This window comes from Vigna umbellata, chromosome 1 (genome assembly GCF_029865625.1).
Source record: "Vigna umbellata cultivar VRB3 chromosome 1, Vumbellata_1.0, whole genome shotgun sequence".
Taxonomy (NCBI): domain Eukaryota; kingdom Viridiplantae; phylum Streptophyta; class Magnoliopsida; order Fabales; family Fabaceae; genus Vigna; species Vigna umbellata.
In genome coordinates this window covers 89961620-89981361 of record NC_142165.1, presented here as the reverse complement: position 1 = coordinate 89981361, position 19742 = coordinate 89961620, and the positions used below count along the sequence as shown (strand labels likewise).

Sequence of the window (19742 nt, the reverse complement as noted above, 5' to 3'; positions counted from 1 at the left end):
ATAAATGAATTTTTGTGTGGAACATATAAAAGAAATAACGAAATGGATTATTAGGACCGAAACTATATATTAAAAATATAAAATTGAAAGAAATGTTGAACAAAGATGTTGATTAGGTGCAGTCAAATAGGGTGGGGCCAAGAATCCTTGAAAGTGGGTTCGTTTTATTTCGTCTGGTCTCGTCGCTGTGATTAATTTTAGACTTGAGTGCCTCTAAAAATTTCTAGAACCCACGTCAGTTGTGGCATTGCCTTGCATTTATTTTCTTTTCCTCCTTCCCTATAAATCATATATATTTATACACACGCAAGAGTCTCCTGCAAGAATCCAGAAACAATAACACCTCTGTTCACCTTTCCCTTCTTTCTCTCTCCTCTCTCTGGAACGAGTTATGGTATTTGTCATTCATTTCACACAACTGGTTCTGCTTTGGACCCATGGATTCTGATCGTCCCAGAAACTCTACCTTGTTTCACTCTCGCTTCTTTCTCTTCGGTTTCTATTGCTGGGATTGGGAGTTCCTAACCGCTCTCCTCCTCTTTAGTTCCTCTTCCTAATCCTCCACCTTTTTTTTCTGTTTTTTTTTTATTAGTACTACATCCACCAGGTGATAAACCAAACAAAGGAGGCATAGTTTTTATTTTTATTTTCATTTTATAAAAAGTTGTGAGGTAGGTGAGGGGTAGATCGGGAAGGAATGTCACAGCGTTCGACCCCAGCGCCGTTTTTGACGAAGACGTATTTGCTGGTGGACGACCCTGCCACCGACGACGTTATTTCGTGGAGCGAAACGGGAAACACTTTTGTCGTTTGGAAACACGCCGATTTCGCTATGGATTTGCTTCCCAAATACTTCAAACACAACAATTTCTCCAGCTTCGTCCGCCAACTCAACACCTATGTAAGTCTCTCTCCCTTTAACTCTTCTTCTGTCCTCTAGCCTTGAACAAAATATTACACAGTTTGCACAGGGTCTTAATTCTAGTCGATTGTGGAAACCAACTTTGGTGCATTTCATCATATTTGCCTAACGGATTCGGTGTGGAATAAATTAAGAAGGCATGATTGTTTTTTCTTGTGGTGTGATTTTGATTAATTTGCTTGGTTATATAAATGAATAAAAAAGGCTGGGATTGGAATCTTGTGTGGAAGTTTTAGCCCGAGGATCATTTTGGCGTATATCGAATACAAAAAAGTGTGCTGTAAATTAATATGGAGGTTCGGTTGCTTTGAATTTGTCTCTTGATTGTTGAAGCATCGTTGTTAGATTAGATGAGTGTTTTTATAAGGTATTTTTCCATACCGAATATTCTGTTTCGTGGAAGATTACTATTTGAAGAGGAGATTTATGTGTGGTAGAAGGCACGTGATGCTTTCTGCTTTAGAGCTTTTCTGTTAGGTGGCCTAATTTCCTGTCCAAGGCCTTAAAGTGCCTTTCGGTTATTTTCAAACTTCAAAGAAAATATAGTAGAAACATCAAAAGTGTAATTAGGGAAAGTCAAATAAATAAATTAAGTGATGGAACTGAATAGGATAAGGACACTCTTTTCTACCAGATTAAAACAACTAATTATAGAGAAAAAAATTTATTTGCCCAGGTGAAATATAGTTATATATAAATAAGTTTATTAAATTTTATAATCATTTAAAAAAAAATTGAATTGGTCTTACCTTCTGAGGAAACACCTTCCATATAAAATGCATGGATATGATAATTGCTGTTAAATTGCTTTTAATATGAGGTTGATTGTAGTGATAATTATTTCAAAGGTAAAATAATGGTTGGTAAATGATAAATTCTATTATATCATGGGAGATGATATTTTAGAAAGTGGGGTTGGTGGCTAAAATCCTTTATAATTTTAAGTTTTGTTGAATGAAAATTGTAGTTGCCACTTGCGTCTGTTTAAGTGTAAAAGGGAATAGTGGCGATAGTAATTGCGCTGCCACTGTATAAACTGATCCGATTATGCTAGGCTGTGGGCTAATGGCGGATTGCGCGGATCATGTTTTATTTATTTTTCCCTCTTTTCCTTAATTTCTTTAATTTTCCACTGATAAAAAAATTCAATTACTTTCATTGCGTGGTGGAATGAACAGGCTCATTAAAAGTTAAGAAATATATTTTAATGCTTCGAACTGAATAATAACATTGAACAAATTTGGTCTTCTTGAAAATTTTAATTTACTTTAATTAAAACATTTCTCCATAAACAATATAGAAATAAGTAATGCATGTGTTTTTAGATGTTATCTCTTACAGATGAATTATTTAAAAAATCATTAATTGAAGTTTAAAGCAGGATAAGACTTTTCTAGCATATTTTCAAATATCAATTATATTTATTTTTATTTAATTGTAAATAATTAAATATTAAAATTTAATATGCATTTATTTTTTTCGTTTGTCACTCATTAATGAATTTTGTTTTCTTATGCTTCTGATAACGTTTTACCAACTATAAAAATATTTTTCGTTAATACATTATTAAAAATTTTATTTTTAATCATATTTATGTTTATATCTACGGTACTCAACAATTAGTATATAATGTTAAAGTGTAACGGTTAGCTAACGGTAGAATTGCATAAAGTGAGTCCTGCACTGTTAATTCGATTTTGAACGATTATAAATTTTTCGCTGATCAACGTTTGTGTCTTTTTGAACGTTTAATTAATTCAGGGGTTCCGAAAGATCGTTCCCGACAAATGGGAATTCGCCAACGAGTGTTTCAAGCGAGGGCAGAAGGAGCTCCTCACCGAGATCAAGCGGCGGAAGACGGTGATGCAATCTCCGGCGACTGGAAAATCCGGCGGAGGGAACATCTCAGCGTCGCACTCCGGCGGCGACGACATGGGTTCGACGTCGACGGGATCGGTGGAGGGTGCAACGACGACCCAGTGCGCGGATTTAACGGGCGAGAATGAGAAATTGAAGAAGGACAACGAGAAATTGAGCGGCGAGCTGGCGCGCGCGAAGAAGCAGTGCAACGAGCTGGTGTCGTTTCTGAGGGAGTCACTGAACGTGTGCCCCGATGTGATCAACCGCATCATTCGGCAAGGAACGTGTGGGTCCAGCGACGATGCGGTGCGTTTTGAATGTAGTGGTGATGATGACGACGAAAATGCGGTAGGTGAGTATGAAGGCAAAGTGGATGATGAGAGCGGTGGAGAAAGTTTGAAACTGTTCGGTGTTTGGTTGAAGGGCGAAAATGGGAATGAAAAAGAAAAGGTAAAGATTGGTAGTAACTGCCGCAAGAGAGGGCGCGATGACCCTATCAAGGAGCTGAAAACCCTTGTCTAGGACACATCATAAGGTTGCTCTGCTTGCTATTTTAAGACATTATAGTGAGATCTAGAATCCTCTCTCTCGGTCATCATGGAACATGTATGGCTTTCAGTTGTTTTTTAGTTTTTTAATATATAAAATGGCAGTTGTTAATTCGTGGCATCTCATACTTTGGCTTTTGGTGATGCAGTAAAGGATACTAATAATGTGTATAAACATTAATTTGTATGATTGGATTTAAATGCTTCTTGTTTGTTTTCAATGGTACTATTAATTAAGATATTTGACATTGATGGTATGAGAAGCAGATCATTGCGTGGGACAGGCTATAGTACCATGCCAGTGCTTGGTTACTTAGACTCCGGTAATAATTCTGATTCTGTCTCAACAAATGCTTCCAATGTTCATATATATATAATATATATATATAATTTATTTTTGTACGGTACGGATTGATCACGCTTACGAATTCATATTATACAAAAATATCTAGTAGTTGCGGATTACCTTATTTTCTTGACTTCTGTGACGTAAACGTGATTGGAGATTGCTTTGAGGACTTTTTTTTTTTCAAAGAGGTGGATTTCATAATAATGAAAGTAGCATAAGCAAATATAGATGAAGATGTTAGTATTGTATGATGTTGAAGACAATTTTATCAAATAAAAACTCAATAAGAAAAGTCTAGCAATTTTGACAAAAAGATTTTACATTTAATTAAGTTTTAAGAATTACAAAAGTGTATATGGAATATTTAGGAGCTTTTTCATCATTTAACAAGGAATCTGATTATTAAATAAGGAATTTGAGCATTAAATGATTAAAACATTAAACATGAGAAGTTTTATGTTTTGAACAAAGCTAAACAAAGTGTCTTGGCCAAATACAAGGCTTTTATAAAAAGTGTTTTAAATAAAGAAGACTAAAATGTGATTTTCTTAAGAGTAAAATTCTTGAAGTTTCATTTTCTTTTTTCATTTTTTTTGACCATGACTCATGGGAGGTCCAATGTCTTCTAAAACTTATGGAAAAAAAAACAAACTTAAAAGTCTTTTTTCTTCTTCAAATCTTTTAACCTTAGTTTAAGTTGATGTTCTCTTTATAGATTTTCATTTCGTTCCAAAAACGGATTTCATCATTCTCTCTCTTGAAAAGAATATGTCCTCATATCAAAGAGATATTTGAGGAAGCATAATTTTGGTTTAATGATTTCCTCTTTGATAAAATAAACGTACTTACAACAAATAGCAAATAGGAGTATTATTAAAATAATAGACCTAAAAAAATTAAAAAAGAAAGCCTTTTGTTTTTGGAAAGAAGATTGTTGGCCTTTATTTCAAAAAGTTGTTGATAAAAGCATACACAAAAGAAGAAAAAAATAAGATCTTTTATTTTTGAAAAGATTATCTTTAGAAAAAATTATTTTTTTTATAAAATCTAAAACTTTTTCTTTACTAGATGAATAATGAGAGTTATCCACGCTTAGTGGGTTGATCTTTTTAAAAGCAAATTTTTTTGGGAGGAAATTCAAAAGAAATGTTTCTTCTCTCAAAACTTTTAAAGCATTGGATATCTCTTGTTCTGATTTTAGATTTTTTTCTCAAAAACCTAATTTACAAAAATCGTTTTATTCATCTGGAGTTATTTGTAACTTGTGAGGTAACAACAACTTAAAGAGTGATTTTTCAAAGGTTATTGAAGAATAAAAAATAGGGAGTGAAAGTGACGGTAAAAGACTTTCAAAAGTAAAGGGTGAAACAAAGGAATGAAAATTATTAATGAAATGATAAGAGTTTAAAGTTTGGAAAACTCCCTTTAGAACTCTTGACTCAATTAGGAGGTGCCTTGAGTAATACTTCTTTGAGTAGGATTTCTTCCATCGCCTTTTCTTTTCTCTCAATCTCTTATTTCTCTTTCTTTTGTTTCTCCTCCCTCCCTCTTCTCTTATTTTCTTCTTTCTCTTTCTTTTCCCTCTTCTCCCTTTCTCTTCTCTTATTTTCTTCTTTCTCTTTTTTTCTCTTTAATCCCTTTCTCTTCTAGTTTCCTCCTCTCTAACTCTTTTCTCTAGTTATATTTGTTTCTCTTTCTTTCTTTCAATTTTTTTTCTTTCCTTATCCCTCAAGAGCTTCTCACATTTCCCTTCAAACTCCTTCTCTTTAAGAAAGAATTCTTTTTCACCTCTAATAGATTCTTTATTTTTATCCATGAGTTCTCTCTTTTCATGTTTAAGCTCTTGATTTCTCTTGAAAGAAGGTGGAACAAATTTTCTTCTCTTACAAGCTCTTAGATCATTCCAATCTCTAATTAGTGATTTGATACCATTTTTAACATCATTTTGCCTTTAATACCATTAATCATATGCATGCCTCACAAATCTAGAAGAACACAACCAAACTATGTGAAACTTACTACACTTAATAATGAAATGGTTGAAGTTTTTCAATCTTTTTTTCCCAAGCTAAGTATGATATTAGATCAACTTCTCTACCAAAATGTGGAATGTCATTCTCAGCTCTTAAATGCAACTCATTCTCATTATACCTATAATAGAAATGATTGTGATCCCAAAAATGATCATGCAAACTAGATTGGTAGAAGTTTTTATTGTGGTGACTATTTTGAAGCTCATTTTTACTATGAGAAGTGGATGTTTCTCTACTGTACCTTCTTCTATTGGATGACTCAACTTGTTGTTTTTCTCTCCTTTTTTTCATCATAAACTCAACAAACATACTCTTTAACTTGCTTACTTTTTGTATAAGTTCATACTTAAGATGTAAGTCCTCTTGAATATATGTTGTACTACTATGAACACTTGAATACTCATGTTGTAAAGTTTAAAATATTTTCACAAAGGTTTTTAAAACACTTTACGATTATGAGTGAGAAAGGTTTTCATACTTAAACTTTTTGTTCTTCATGGATGATTGCAAAAGAGAAACGATAGTGTAAGGATCTTTAAGGTAGCTCTCAGGAAAGAGATGTGAGTCACAATGGACAAACTTAGAAACCAAGTTTTTCCTAGATAAAGTGTCTTACCTAAGCTTCTAAGAAGAAATCTTCCAAAAAAAAATTTAAATGCAAAAATGCAAATAATGCTCTTAAAACAAAAAAAAAAGGTTTACCTAAGATGCTTTCACCCAACCTAAGTACCACAAAGACTTAAAAGATAAACAAGACAATGTATAAAACAAAAGTAGAAGGAATTGAATGTTATGTAAACAAATAAACTAACGATCCTATGTGAAGATGCAAATGACACGTAAGAGCCACTTGACATACCTTCACTTCTAAGAGTGGAAACTAAACTATTACACAATCTTAGAAATGGAGATGAAATTGTACCAATGACATTTTTCCAAGACACTAAGGTTCCGTGATACAAAACAACAAATAAAAATGAAAAAAAAAAACTCCTAAATTCTTAGTTTAGGAGACCAAAGAATGAAAGCAACAAAAACACAATTTAAAAGCTAAACTCAAATGGAGCAAGATGAAACAATACTTTAAAGAAAGCCAAGAATGACAAGCAAAAACTTAAAGGTATCAATTAGGTAAGTACTTAAAAGGAATCCTAAGAAAAGTGTTAGAATAGATTAATAAAACCAAAATAAAACTAAGAATACAACACCAATCAGATTAGCCAAAACAAAACACTTGTTTGAAAAATGCAAACCGTAATTAAAATTCAAGTTCAAAATTGAGTTTCTTGTTGTTGTGTCCTTTTCTTTTGATAATTTTTTTTTTACTTTTTTTGTCCCTTTTCTTTTTTTTTTCTTTTTTTTATTGAGGGATCTTCTATTTTTATCAATTAACTTTTCGGAATACAACAAACATCATAATAACAACTCATTAAAAAACAAAACTAACTCAAAGCGGTGTACGTAGGAAATACAAACTAAACTTTTTATGAGCTAAATAATTTCTAATGACAATTTTTTTACAATTTCAAAGTTCAAATTAAAGTGATATTTATAGAAGATGACTTATTGGGAATGAAGAGGTACTTGAGCGTGACTTACTCACGAGCATGAGAATACAATGGCACTATAATAGGCTATGAAACTTGGATGTGGTGATTGTGAATCATGGGAGGATAACCCAACATCAAGAACTTCATTTAAATTTAAATAACCTAATTTATTGTCAAGTTTCTACCCCTGGTCTTGAGCTACTTTTAAAATTATATAACACCTCTTAAGTTACACCCATTATATAGGAAAGCCAAAACTCATTTTATAGATCAGATTTGGGGTTTTATTTATCACGGTTTTTATTGTATTTCTAGCCATTATAGCTTAGCAATATTCTTTTGGTATAATTGTCACTGACCCATTTTATTCACCAATCATAGGGACATTGACAAAGAAAATGCATGCAAAAAGAAATTCTGGCAAGGGCTGCAAGGATGTAGATTCACAATTACATGAACTTACAGAAATTTGCCAACCTCATTCAGCGGTTTTAAAATTAATAAAACTAAAACCCAACCCATGATCAACTACTAATTGGTCTCAGTATTCTAAAACAAAAAGAGTTCAAAACACTCAGAAACCAAGTATTCAAGCAGAAAATAAAACTAGCATTCCTCAAAACTGATACTTCCCACTTATTAATGGAAAGAATATACGAGGGCAACTAATGATTTGGATACACAAAACCCAATAAATAATCTGCCTGGTTTGTTTTTTACCGACAAAAGAAAACAAAGATCGACCAAGCTTGGTTGATAGATACACCATTGCAAAACGAGACCGTGTCCATCAAAGCCACACTACCATGCTATATATTAAGTAGTCTCCAATTATCCCCTAGCGCACCAGGTATGGAATTTGTTGTGGCCAGCAAAAATCTCAATCTAACAATCAACATCCCAAGTAGAAGAAACTTAATCAAAAAATTTATTTCTGCCAGACCAAAAATTAATAATAAAGCCTTCCTCGGGTTTTTCAAATCCAGCTGATATTTCGTGCTCCTCATGACACTGTCGATGCCCCACTAATAGTCTGTTTAGCAACATATATTTGCTTTACCTTTGTCGAGGAAAAGTTCTTGTCTGAACCCAGAGATTGATTTCTTCCCTGGTACCCTCTACGGTGCGACCATTCACCCCCAGAATTATTTCTTTGAGAAACACCACCCCTCTGATAATTAGTATGTCCTGAGGAATGGTCAGATTGCTGGGCAGAAATATTAACCTGTTGTGAGGACTGACTCTTGAAAGAAGAACTTGCGTTCAAGTTATTACTATTGTTACCACTGCCATTCTGAACATCAACCTTCACAGCTTCTGTAATGGGGATCACGGATGGAGTCTTGTTCACAACACTTTGTGCAGTCTTGTTAGCAGTAGTGTTCGAAGTGTCCACCAATCCAAGTTCATCAGGCAATTGATTAACATTTACATCAGCAGTTCTAGGAAAACTCCTATCACCATCAGAAGATGTTGAAGCTCTAGAGCCAGTAAACCTTTTGGCATTCAACGGCTGGTCAACAGAAGGGCCATGACTGAATTGAGAAGTCTGCACACCTTCTAGTTGCTGCAATGGCATTGACAGAGGTAGTTGTGAATTAGGACCGTGTGGCCATCGAGCTTGTACTGACATCTCAGTTGAGGGCTGGCAAAAATTTACAATATTTAATTAATAAGAAAAACTACCACATTAAACAGAACATAATATTAAACGAGCACTTATTGATGACTTGTATTGTCTTTTAGTACAAGGTTAAGCTATAACATTCACAAGTCCCAAACAAGAACCATGTTAATCCCAGATACTGTAAACAAGCATAAAAGAATATGTATGATTATTGCACAAACCAGTCCGCAAGACATCCAAAATTTACCTGGAAAGGTGAAACGTCAAACATAGCCACAGGAGAGGCCATTGGCATAAGTGGTGAACCAGGGGCAAGATGTTGAATTGGAGACGGTATGTTAGCAGGATTCCGCTGCGATGATGCCATATTCATACTGTTCATATCTCCTTCACCGGCCCCCGTGGCAGAAGTAGGAACATGTTTCCAATCCGGCTGCTTTCCAGAAGGTATATAAGTAGTACCCATGAAACTCAAGCCAACTTGACCGAATTGTCCAACAGGAGCGAAATGGTTATAAACAACCATGTGTGGTGGCCCCTGGACTCCTGGAATGCCTCCAGGAGGTGCAATAAAAGGGCCAGTAAATCCAGTTGGAGGTCCATAAAAAGATTCCACCCCGGAATGGCACTGTTGCCAGCTCCCAATTGGCCTTGACGCTGATGTAGTACTATTTTGAGGCTGCGACTGCGTTGTAGATGCAGACTCGTCATGTGGTCCAAAAGCAAAGACAGGGCCACCCATCATCGGATTCATTTCATAGAAAGGAAAATGAGAGGGAGGGCCTGAAGGAAAATGAGGCGGGACAGAAGGAAAATGGGAAATCATTTGACCCGAGGAATTTCTTGTAGTTGGTAAGGGAGGCCACAAGGAAATTGGTGGAGTCTCAACAGATAAGTCAGCTGGAAGGGATACACTAAGAGGCTCCTCGGATCTAGATTGACTAGCTGACTGCTTCTCAACACCTACTCCTGCCCAAGTAGCGACCATAAATAAATAAGGAGTTCCAGAATACAAATTGATGTCAAGTCAAATTATTAGCTGACGTCCAGAGAAAGAAAAACAATACAAATGTCTAACAACGAAAGAAGATTCACCTGCTACTACCCTATCAATATCAGCAGCTACAAAACTTTTTCCATCTGGAGCAGGGACGGAACAATTACCCAATCCATTTCCGACAATCTCATCACTACTAATGGCAGCAACAGCAACAGCTGAAGCAGCAGCTTCAGCTTCAGCTTCAGCATCACAATCATCTAAATGACCATGAGATTTATTACCATGTTTCTCCTTATCGAAGAAAAGACTGCAATCATTATCTGATCCAGTAAGATTGTGGGTCATTTGCATGTCCGATCTAGATGATCGAGGTGGACCAATGCCATGAGACACAACACGGCTACTAGATGGAAGAATTGTTGGAGATGTTACTGCCCCTGAATACAAAATGAAAATCGTCCATCAGTAAGGAATCTGAAAATCCAGAAATATTGCCTCAAACTGCCAAAAACTTACTATCAATGTTACTAAATAAATAAATGAAGGACTAAAGAAATCACATGCAAAATTTATTTGCTAACCAAACTGAATTTTCTCTCCGGCAAGCAAGGAATTAATTGGGCTGGCTGCAGACGAGAAGGTTTTCTCCTTTGTCAAAATGGAAGATGATGGCAAACTGGCTTCATTCACGGCACCTTTTATATTGGCAACAGAAGCCTGTGAATCAAACTGTTGAGGCTTCATAGCCTCATCAAGTTGTGTCTGTGTAAGTGCCATTACCTGTCATAAAATTTTGTTTTAGATTCACAACAAAAGAGTAGAACAAATAAAATATGTATGCATACGCCTGAATTCAAAACTGGGCATTAAAGTATACACCATTTTAATCCCCAAACATCCCACCTCTAAAAAGTTCAGAACAACTAAGTTAGTCCTGGAAAAAACGACATTCCAGTCCCTCCAAAAAAAAACAAATTGGCTACATTTGATCATCGCATAACTCCTCAGTGGAACTAAACTGTATGTTGAAGAAAAAAAAAACAGGTTCTAAATTTTGAAGGAGATAAAGTGCAACCACGAAACAAAAGGAAACCACATACATGTGATTAAATAATGCTTCTAGAATTGTTGAAACCAAATAATTAAACATTAATTAAATACTGCCCCAAAGAACACAGGAAAATCAGAAATGATACAGTTTTAATTGCCATCATTCTCTAACAAAATGAGAGAGGAAAGTTCGAACCTGTTGACTAATTTGTGCATTACTCCAAGAGCCCAAAGATGTCTGAACATTATCTAGAACCTTGTTCTTGCTTTCAAATATCACACCAGAGCCAGGGTCCTTTTCACCACTACCAGAAACTGCTGGGACACTTGTCTGAAGTGACCTGCTGTAAGAAGTAAAAAATACATTTGATTCTTGTACAGTGATAACCATCAATAAATCTTACAAGTTGGCAACTACCTGCTTATTTGAGATCTTAACTCAGTCTGGGAATCAATTTTCAAAGGAGGTGTTCCTATTGGAGGTAATGCTTGGGACAACATGCTTGAATTAAATCCAGAAGAGGCATCCATCTTCTTCATTCCACGCACTTCAGCAGCAACAAAAGCAGCATGAATACTGTTAACCACTTCAACTGGAGAGATGGATCCTTTGGTAGAATTGGTCACCGCCACAACACTTTGTGAACTGGAACGGGGTCTCCTTTGCACCTAGCGTTAAATAAAAAAAACAATGAAGAAAGATGCAATAATTTGACATAAGGTTAAAAAGTATAGATAGGAGTTAAAACCTTTGCAACCCGAGACTTGGCCTTAATTTCTTTCTCTCTCTGTTCTCGCCGATCATTTAACATTTGCCTCTTTGACCTAACTTCAATAAAGTCATCTTCATCACTAGGAGCTTCAATTCCAGGTTGCTCAAACACCCGTATAACTCCACTTTGCAATGGAGCATCAACATCTTCCTCAGAACACAAGGTCCTTTTGAGATTTCCAGGATGTGAGAAGTTCTGAGTCTTTATTGATTCTTTTCCATCAACCTTTTCAACTCTGCTTCCAGAATCCATCACTTGTGAGTTTTCTGTAGCTGATTCAACAATCTGTTTCCCCAATTTATTATTCATAGCCTTCCTAGGACCAGGCCTACCAGGCAGGCCTGCTCCTCTTCCATTGGTATTTGACTTATTCTCTAATCCAAACTGATCAGTCAAAACAGCACTAGTAGACTGCCTCTTATCACTACTTTCCCGAACTCGAAACTCAGTGCGCTGTATATTCCGTCGAGGCCTCCTCAAAAACCCTCCAGGTTCCGGGCGATTAACCCTTGCAGATGGACCTGATGGTCTTGAGTTTGAATTTTTCACAGTAAAGATATATCGTTTTCCCCTACCACCGGATGCAGGATATTGTGTTCTTGACTCAGTAAAATTCTCTTTTGAAACTGAATAATGTGGAGAATCTCTAATGACAGCATGAACTTCTGATCCTTTAGAATTGGATGGAATATTAGTGTTCCTTCCAACTACATTTTGGTTCTCCTGCTTGTCCGATTGGAAACTAGTAGAAGTCCTAGTGCTATTATTAGGATCATGGGCAGCCTCAATTCGACCCTGCTTTATTCCAGTGATATTTCCTGCATCCTCACTTGGCGGTGAACCTTGTGGTAAGTTTCTAGAATTACCTGGTTGGCTGTCTACAGAATGATGTCTCATCTCATTTTTCACAAATGAGTCAGAAGTTTCTGGACCAGTTTGAACTGCCATTTGACTTCCAGGTTGTTGATTGTAAGAGAAACTGGATGGTACATTAGGCTGAACAAATGACATTGATTGAGGACCCAGAGGCATTATACCTTGTGATATGGGAGATGTATATCTTAGCTGGCCAAACTGAAACAAAGGAGGTTGTGATGGATGTATGTGAGAAAGGGGTGTGCCAACCTGTGGATGCAGATGCAATGGCATCTGTATAGAACCAATCTGTATGGCTGGTACAGGTGACGGTATCAAAGATGGACCAGAAAACAGACCAAATTGAAGCTTAATGGGTACCTCAGCTTGACTTGGAGCAGCTGCTACATTAGAGGTAACAGCTTGACCAGAAGACGAGTAGTAAGGGGCAATAGTAACTGAACTTGGTGTACTGTGATGGGTCAACAGGCCATTAGAAGCTTCCACATTACCACCGGAACTATCAGACACCACAGGGGAAAGAGAATCACTAGGCTGAATGACCAAATCTTGAGCTGGCTTCTCTGATTCCTGGAACACACTGGAAGTGCTGTTAAGATTCACCTGAGAGGTGTCATTAACAGGTTGGAGGTTCGTGTCGTCTTCATCATAAGATATGCGATCTTCAAGAGTGAGGCCAGAAGCTTGAGCCATAAATGTAGTTTCTTCGTCTTTTGAGGTCCTTTCAAACTCTTCACTAGGCATCCCAACCTGGACACCCTCGTCAAATCCTAATACCAGATTATCCATCAAGTGGGGCAAATCTTTCTCCTGCAAATGCATATCATCGAAATCCTGGTTGAGTTGAGCATGGTCATCTCCTTCATGCACTTCATCTTCTTCCTGATAATCTTCATCTTCATATTCTTCTTGTTCCTGGAACTGCTCATTATTCTCAGTAGTCCATTCATCATCTTCACCACTAGATACAGCACATGGAGCAACTACATTCTCATTTCCAGCTCCAGCAGGTGTTGTAATGGATTCATTATCTGGTGCTGTTATGGGGTCACTTTTGATATCTTCAGAAGTCAGTATCGTATGGGAATCTCCCGAGTCATCCAAATCATCATGAGAGAGATGTGTTGGAGAACTTGGGGGACTTGAAACAGAGAGTGAGGACTGAGAATCACACCTAGGGGTGGTTTCCACTTTATGGTCCTCGTTCTCAGCAGTCTCTGGCCGGGAATCCACTACTTCAAGTTGTCCTCGATTCCCATTGTCATAACCAGTTGGCAGGGTAGAGTCACTCCTGGATGCTTGATTATAATGCATCTCATTTTCTAGGAAAGCTGACGAACCAGGGTGTTCATCTTCATTCTTGTAAGTTCTGTGTGCAGAACCTAGTGAAGGAGGAGGAAGTACTCGAGGCTGCCTGACAGAATACCGTGACCTCCCCAAGCCATAGGGTCCATCTGATTCAGAATTTGGATAGGTACGTTCAGGGAACGAGGGAAATGGATTGCCACGGGAGCGGCCCTGCGTCCAACCATCACCAAATTTTTCAAAATAATTTTCATGAAAATCAGAATCAATCTCTGTATTCCTGCTAAGATGGTCTCCGTCTGCAGATTGATTCCACCTCTGCGGTTTTACATGGGCATATTCATCTAAATGAGGCTCAGAAATTGCTCCTTTATAATACGTCCTAGAAGAGACCAATCCAGGACCGCCATTATATTCTTTCCTCATAAATGCCTTTCCACCAATAGATAAATCTCTGCGGGGACTGTTGTGACTATTATCCTGGTCTTGTGAATAAAAAGCAGAGCTGTTCCAATTCTCGTATGTATCTCTTCTCCATGAATTAACTGGTTTTCCTCTATCCAAAAAGGTGGAAGATAAATCTCTAGCGAAATGAGACCTAGAGCCCATCTCCAATGGCCTATTCACACTTGACGAATCGGATGATGCCGAAGTCAATATCCTATCAACCATTCTCTCACTATCCTCCCAATCACCCACATCGGTAGCCCTAGATGTTTCTTTCTCATTCACTATAGCAGGCATTTTCTCTTCCACAACAACCGGGGCATTACTGCCACTTTTGGCAGCCTCAGCCTGCCTCCTAGCAATCTTTTGCTCCAATTCTAAAAGCTTCTGCTTTGCAGCTTGTTTCCTCCTCTCTTCTTCTAAAAGGATCCTTCGTTTCTCCTCTTCCCTGGCTAACCTCTGCTCTTCAGCCTTCCGCACAGCTTCCATCCTCTCCTGTTCTGCTCTCCATGCTGCCTCTCTCGCTTCTTCTTCCAATCTCCTTTGCCTCTCTTCCTGTTCTCTAGCCTGCCTTAATCTTTCCTCCTCTTCTCTGCGAGCCAACTCCATTGCCCTTTCTTGCTCCTCAATGATTCGCTGTCGCTCCTGTTCTTGCATCCTCTGAACCCTTTCTAGCTCAGCCTCAAAGGATTCTCTCACAGGATCATGAAAATCAGTTTGCTTCAGCACATCCTTCTTCTTCTTAACCACCCCAACAAGACCACCCGAAAACAAATCCCTTCCATCAAAACCAGAACCTCCAAAGTCTTTCATAAACGGATCCTCCAACAAATTCTTTTCACTTTTCGGCAAAGCCCGCTTCTCTCTACCAAAATTAAGCAGAGGATCATTAACAGGCAGACCCTTACCACCTGAGGAAAATGCTGACCTTGAAACCGAGCTCTGAACAGAATCACCTCTGCTTCTGTTGAGTTGTTCACGATTCCGATCACCATAAGGTTCCATCACATTATTCCAGGGCTTCTGTTTCCCACCCTGACCATCCCTCCTTCCAAAATCCCTCTTTCCAACATCGTCATCTCTAAAAGGTGAAGGTAAATACTTTTTACCATCCTTCGCCCCATCCCGACTCCCACTTGACGGCCTCGGACCAACACTAACACCATTTCTCTCATTTCCAGCATCCTTAGGAACGGACAAATTCGAACTCCTCCAGGAATTCCCTTCACTCCCCATCTTATCAAAAGCCTCCATTTCACTGTTCAAAACCTTTCCCACTTCACTGCGCGGTCCCCTCTTATCATGCTTATGAGGCAAAACACCAACCCTAGGAATATCAAAATCCCAATAAGCCTCCCCCTTCGGAAATCCATGATCCCTGCCCTCCCTGCTCAAACCATGGCCCGTGTCACGCTCATCATCTGCCCAATCTGACCTTGGGTTCAACCTAACCAGCGGTAGAGGACCTGGGAAATACTCTTCCTGCTTCCTCCCAAGACCATACTTCGTATGTACCACCCGAGAACCACGCCCATCATCACCAGCACCAACCACATTCACACTGCGAGAAACACTCGACTGATCAGTAACCAAAGGACCCTCTTTCTTCTCCTCAACAAACACATTCTCATCACCAAGTGAATGTTTCTGCTTCGGATTCGGAATGGAATTCAAATTTTCCTGGATCTTCTGATTTGGGCTGGGCACAGGTGCCAAGGTGGCCCGCAGAGAAGGAAAATCCTCTCCTCTCAAAACCGCAGAGGAAACCGGTGCAGCCGCGGCCACGGAAGGTTTGCCTTGGATGACAGGCCGCGACACATCCTCTGTGACGGGCTTGGTCCAGCCCAAACCAGCAGAACTGGGCCTCGAACCACTTCCAGAACCACCGGGGCCAGCAGGCCCACCTCCTGATCCCAGCGAATCGAAGCGCTCATGCTCCTTCCGCAGAGAAGGAAGGTTCAAGGGGGGCGGAACGGAAAGCTTGGGTCCAGCCTTGTGTGAACTGCGTGGCCGTGACGGAACCACCGCGGCTCCTGGGCGCTGCGATCTGACGGATCCAAGGGCGGTGGAATGCTGGCCATAGGACTTGTTCAGATTCACTGAGACGTATTTGGTGCCGGAATTGGCCGCCATCGCGAACCAAGTATGAATCGCCAAAGCATGAAAACCTTGCCCCAGATTGTTTTGACCAAATTTGTTGATGATCAAATTCGAACCCTAACCCTAATCAAGTTATTATACAGCAAAAAAAATTATCCAAATGATAGAAAGGACTGGATCTGAATATATTTTTTTTGTAATTAGGGTTCAAATGAAAAGAAAAGGGGATAAGAATGAACTATGGGAAGATAGATAGAGCTTTATGCCGTCTTGTTAGAAGTGCCACCAATAGGAAGCTCTACTCTATAACGGGGAGAGAGAAAGAAACACAAAGGAAGTTAACCGAGCTTGCAGCTGAGTGAATAAACAAGGAATGCTTTTCTTTTAGTTTCTTTTTCTTCTACTTTTATGTCTCTATTTATCAATTCAGTCAAATATTATTTTTCATCTTTATATCATTTACTTGTTAGTTTATATATATATATATATATATATATATATATATATATATATATATATATATATATATATATATATTTAAATATGGATTATTTGTTATTTTATTTTTATGATTATTTTTATATTTATAATGTTTTTATTAAAATTATTATAAAATTATAAAAATATTATGATCTATTTATTTTAAGCCTATTTTATATATTTTTCATTTTATTTTTAATTTTAAAACTCTTATATTTTCAATCTCACATTTTCTTGTCTCATGTACATGATAATTTACAAAAATTAAAAGACATAAAATACTTATTCACTTGAAGTATTTATAGAGTATAACAACTCTATTAAGATGTTCTTTACTCACATATTTCACTCTATCTCATAATAGTGTTATGATTTTTATAAGCTTTACAGTTTTTTTTAACAAAAAAAACTTTAAAACTTATAGAAAAACACTTTTTTAATTTTTTTTCTGACTTCAACATTTTAAAAGCTGTACATGTATATTTTATATTTTATAGTTGAGTTAGTTGAAAGATTTAATTTGGATTTAGAAAAAAGCAATCTCAAACTTAATTAAAACAATATTTTATATTAAATATTTAAATTCTTTACCTTTTGTGTTACCTTTTAAATAATTTATAATATCTGTGATTAAATTCTAATTTTGGTGTATATATTTTATACTTTTTTGCATTCAATTATATTTTAAAATTATATATATATATATATATATATATATATATAAATATATATAATTTTCATACTTAAAAATAAGTACACCATATAAATCATTCACCATCTTTATGTAGCTATTATTCATTTTGTTTTTTAAGAGATAAATAATCTCTTGTTCACTAGTGTTAATAATATGATAGCACTAATCTACTTTATTCTAACACCACTTTATTTTATAAGTTCCTCTAGATAAATAGTACGTAAAACATGTTTCATCTAACTACTAAGTTAGTATATCTACATGAAGTATTTAACATTATAATATTTAAATAAATTTATTCAAATTTCCAATATGGTATTTTTAATTCTTTTTAACATGTATATTAATTAATATTAACTTATGAAAATATTTTTTTAAGATTTAATAAAATAAAATGTATTCTTCTTCTATATGTCCATGACATAAATTTATAATGCATATTTTCCAATTAAATGGTTAAAATTATAAAAAAAATTACTATTTATAAAAAAATTAGAAATTTAATAAAAAAACACATTTAAATAGATATAAAAGGGGGTTGGGACACGATTAAGGTGAGATTGACCCTTCAAAATTAAATTAGTTCATTTTTAATGCATTTTTAATTATTTATTTCATTTGTTTTGTAATAACGATTGAGTTTCTAAATTTTACATGATATTTTACTAACATATTTTTTACTTTAAATATAAATATTAGTTTTATAAAAAAGTTATTTTCAAAATAATTTTTAATTTTGATCATATTTTATATACATAATTTCATTATTTTAAAAAGTTGAAAATATAATATATGTTGTTTGTTTAAACTTAAAAATAAGGTAATTTTAAAAAGATAAAAATTTTCCAAATAAGTTAATTTTTATAAGTTCAAAAATTACTTATATTTATTTAGATACAAATATAAGAACATATTTTCTTTTCATGTTTTGAATGAATTTATTTTGATAAACTATTAAAAAAATTATATATAAATAAGTTTTTAACTTATTTTTGGTTTTTACATGTAAAATATAATAAACGCATTTAAACAATGGTTTTTTCTCAAAAGAATTATCAATAAAAAAATTAAATAATTTATTGTTTTTATAAAACATTGATAATATACCATAAACATTTTTTTTATCAAAATTGAATAAAATACACACAATTTTATAAAGTTAAAAAAAACTATACGTTAATATAATTTCATAATTTGATTCAGACATTATTAAGTTACAACATCAATATCAATTAGACCAATATGTTAATTTAATTAGAAAACTCTTTTGAATAGTGTTAGAAATATATTATTAGAAATATAATAGTCAATGTATTAAAAAGAAGGCATATGGACGAGTAATAATACGTAGGGCTGGACAAAATTAACTAAATTATACTAAACTATGATTATTTGTACTATAATAAACTAAAAAAAGCTGAACTAATTAATATAATATTCAAACTGTATTGTTTTATAGTTCAATTTTAAAAAACTGAATTTATATCATTTAACTAATAACTAAACTATATTATCCATTCAAACATTAACTTACTCTGTTTAAAACGATAACTAAAATATATATCTAAACTAAACTTTGCATTCAAACATAGATATACTGGTATTCAAACGTAAGCATAGTCAGTTTAAAAAAGCCGTAAACAAAATATATATGATTACAAACTTTAAATTGTGGAATTGAAGAAAAAATTATTTAAAATATTATTTATTTTATATTTAAAATAATAAAATGGTATATTTAAAGATATTATTTTATATTTAAAATAATAAAATGGTATATTTAAAGATATTGTTTTATATTTAAAATAATAAAATAAATAGTATTTAAAAAAGAATATCTACTTTATTTGTCCAATTTATTCACTGTCTTAATTGGTGAATAATTAAGATTATAAAAAAAATTATTATGAAGCACAATGAACTTTTAACATTTGCATTTAATCACCAACTATATTTGTTAGGTTTATTTACCTATAATTTAAATCCAAATTGAAACTGTACTGTCTTGATTTTTATTAATATTGTTAATATTGTAAACAATTATTTAAGTTCATAACCTTTCAATACTTAACGCATAACAAACAACATTGGAAAAGAATTATGTATAGTATGCTTACAAATTTCAGTT

At 35.2% G+C, this 19742-nt stretch overlaps 2 protein-coding genes across 4 annotated transcripts; one reads left to right on the top strand and one right to left on the bottom strand.

Moving 5' to 3' along the window:
* The first annotated feature begins 301 nt into the window (after window positions 1–301).
* LOC124833309 (heat shock factor protein HSF24-like) lies at window positions 302–3551 on the top strand. Its single transcript, XM_047307757.2, has 2 exons — window positions 302–901; window positions 2684–3551. The coding sequence occupies exons 1-2, from the start codon at window positions 698–700 to the stop codon at window positions 3302–3304; spliced, it is 825 nt and encodes a 274-aa protein (XP_047163713.1). The 5' UTR covers window positions 302–697; the 3' UTR covers window positions 3305–3551.
* A 4126-nt stretch (window positions 3552–7677) lies between these two features.
* LOC124833306 (uncharacterized) lies at window positions 7678–16808 on the bottom strand. Of its 3 annotated transcripts, none has more exons than XM_047307752.2 (7): window positions 11689–16808; window positions 11358–11608; window positions 11136–11283; window positions 10471–10669; window positions 9985–10326; window positions 9137–9858; window positions 7678–8907 (listed from the first exon to the last, which is right to left on the bottom strand). In XM_047307752.2, the coding sequence occupies exons 1-7, from the start codon at window positions 16471–16473 to the stop codon at window positions 8266–8268; spliced, it is 7089 nt and encodes a 2362-aa protein (XP_047163708.2). In that variant the 5' UTR covers window positions 16474–16808; the 3' UTR covers window positions 7678–8265. The 3 variants fall into 3 exon arrangements, with proteins under 3 accessions (XP_047163708.2, XP_047163710.2, XP_047163709.2); XM_047307754.2 differs by having other exon boundaries at window positions 9137–9852; XM_047307753.2 differs by having other exon boundaries at window positions 11136–11280.
* Between the last annotated feature and the right edge of the window lie 2934 nt (window positions 16809–19742).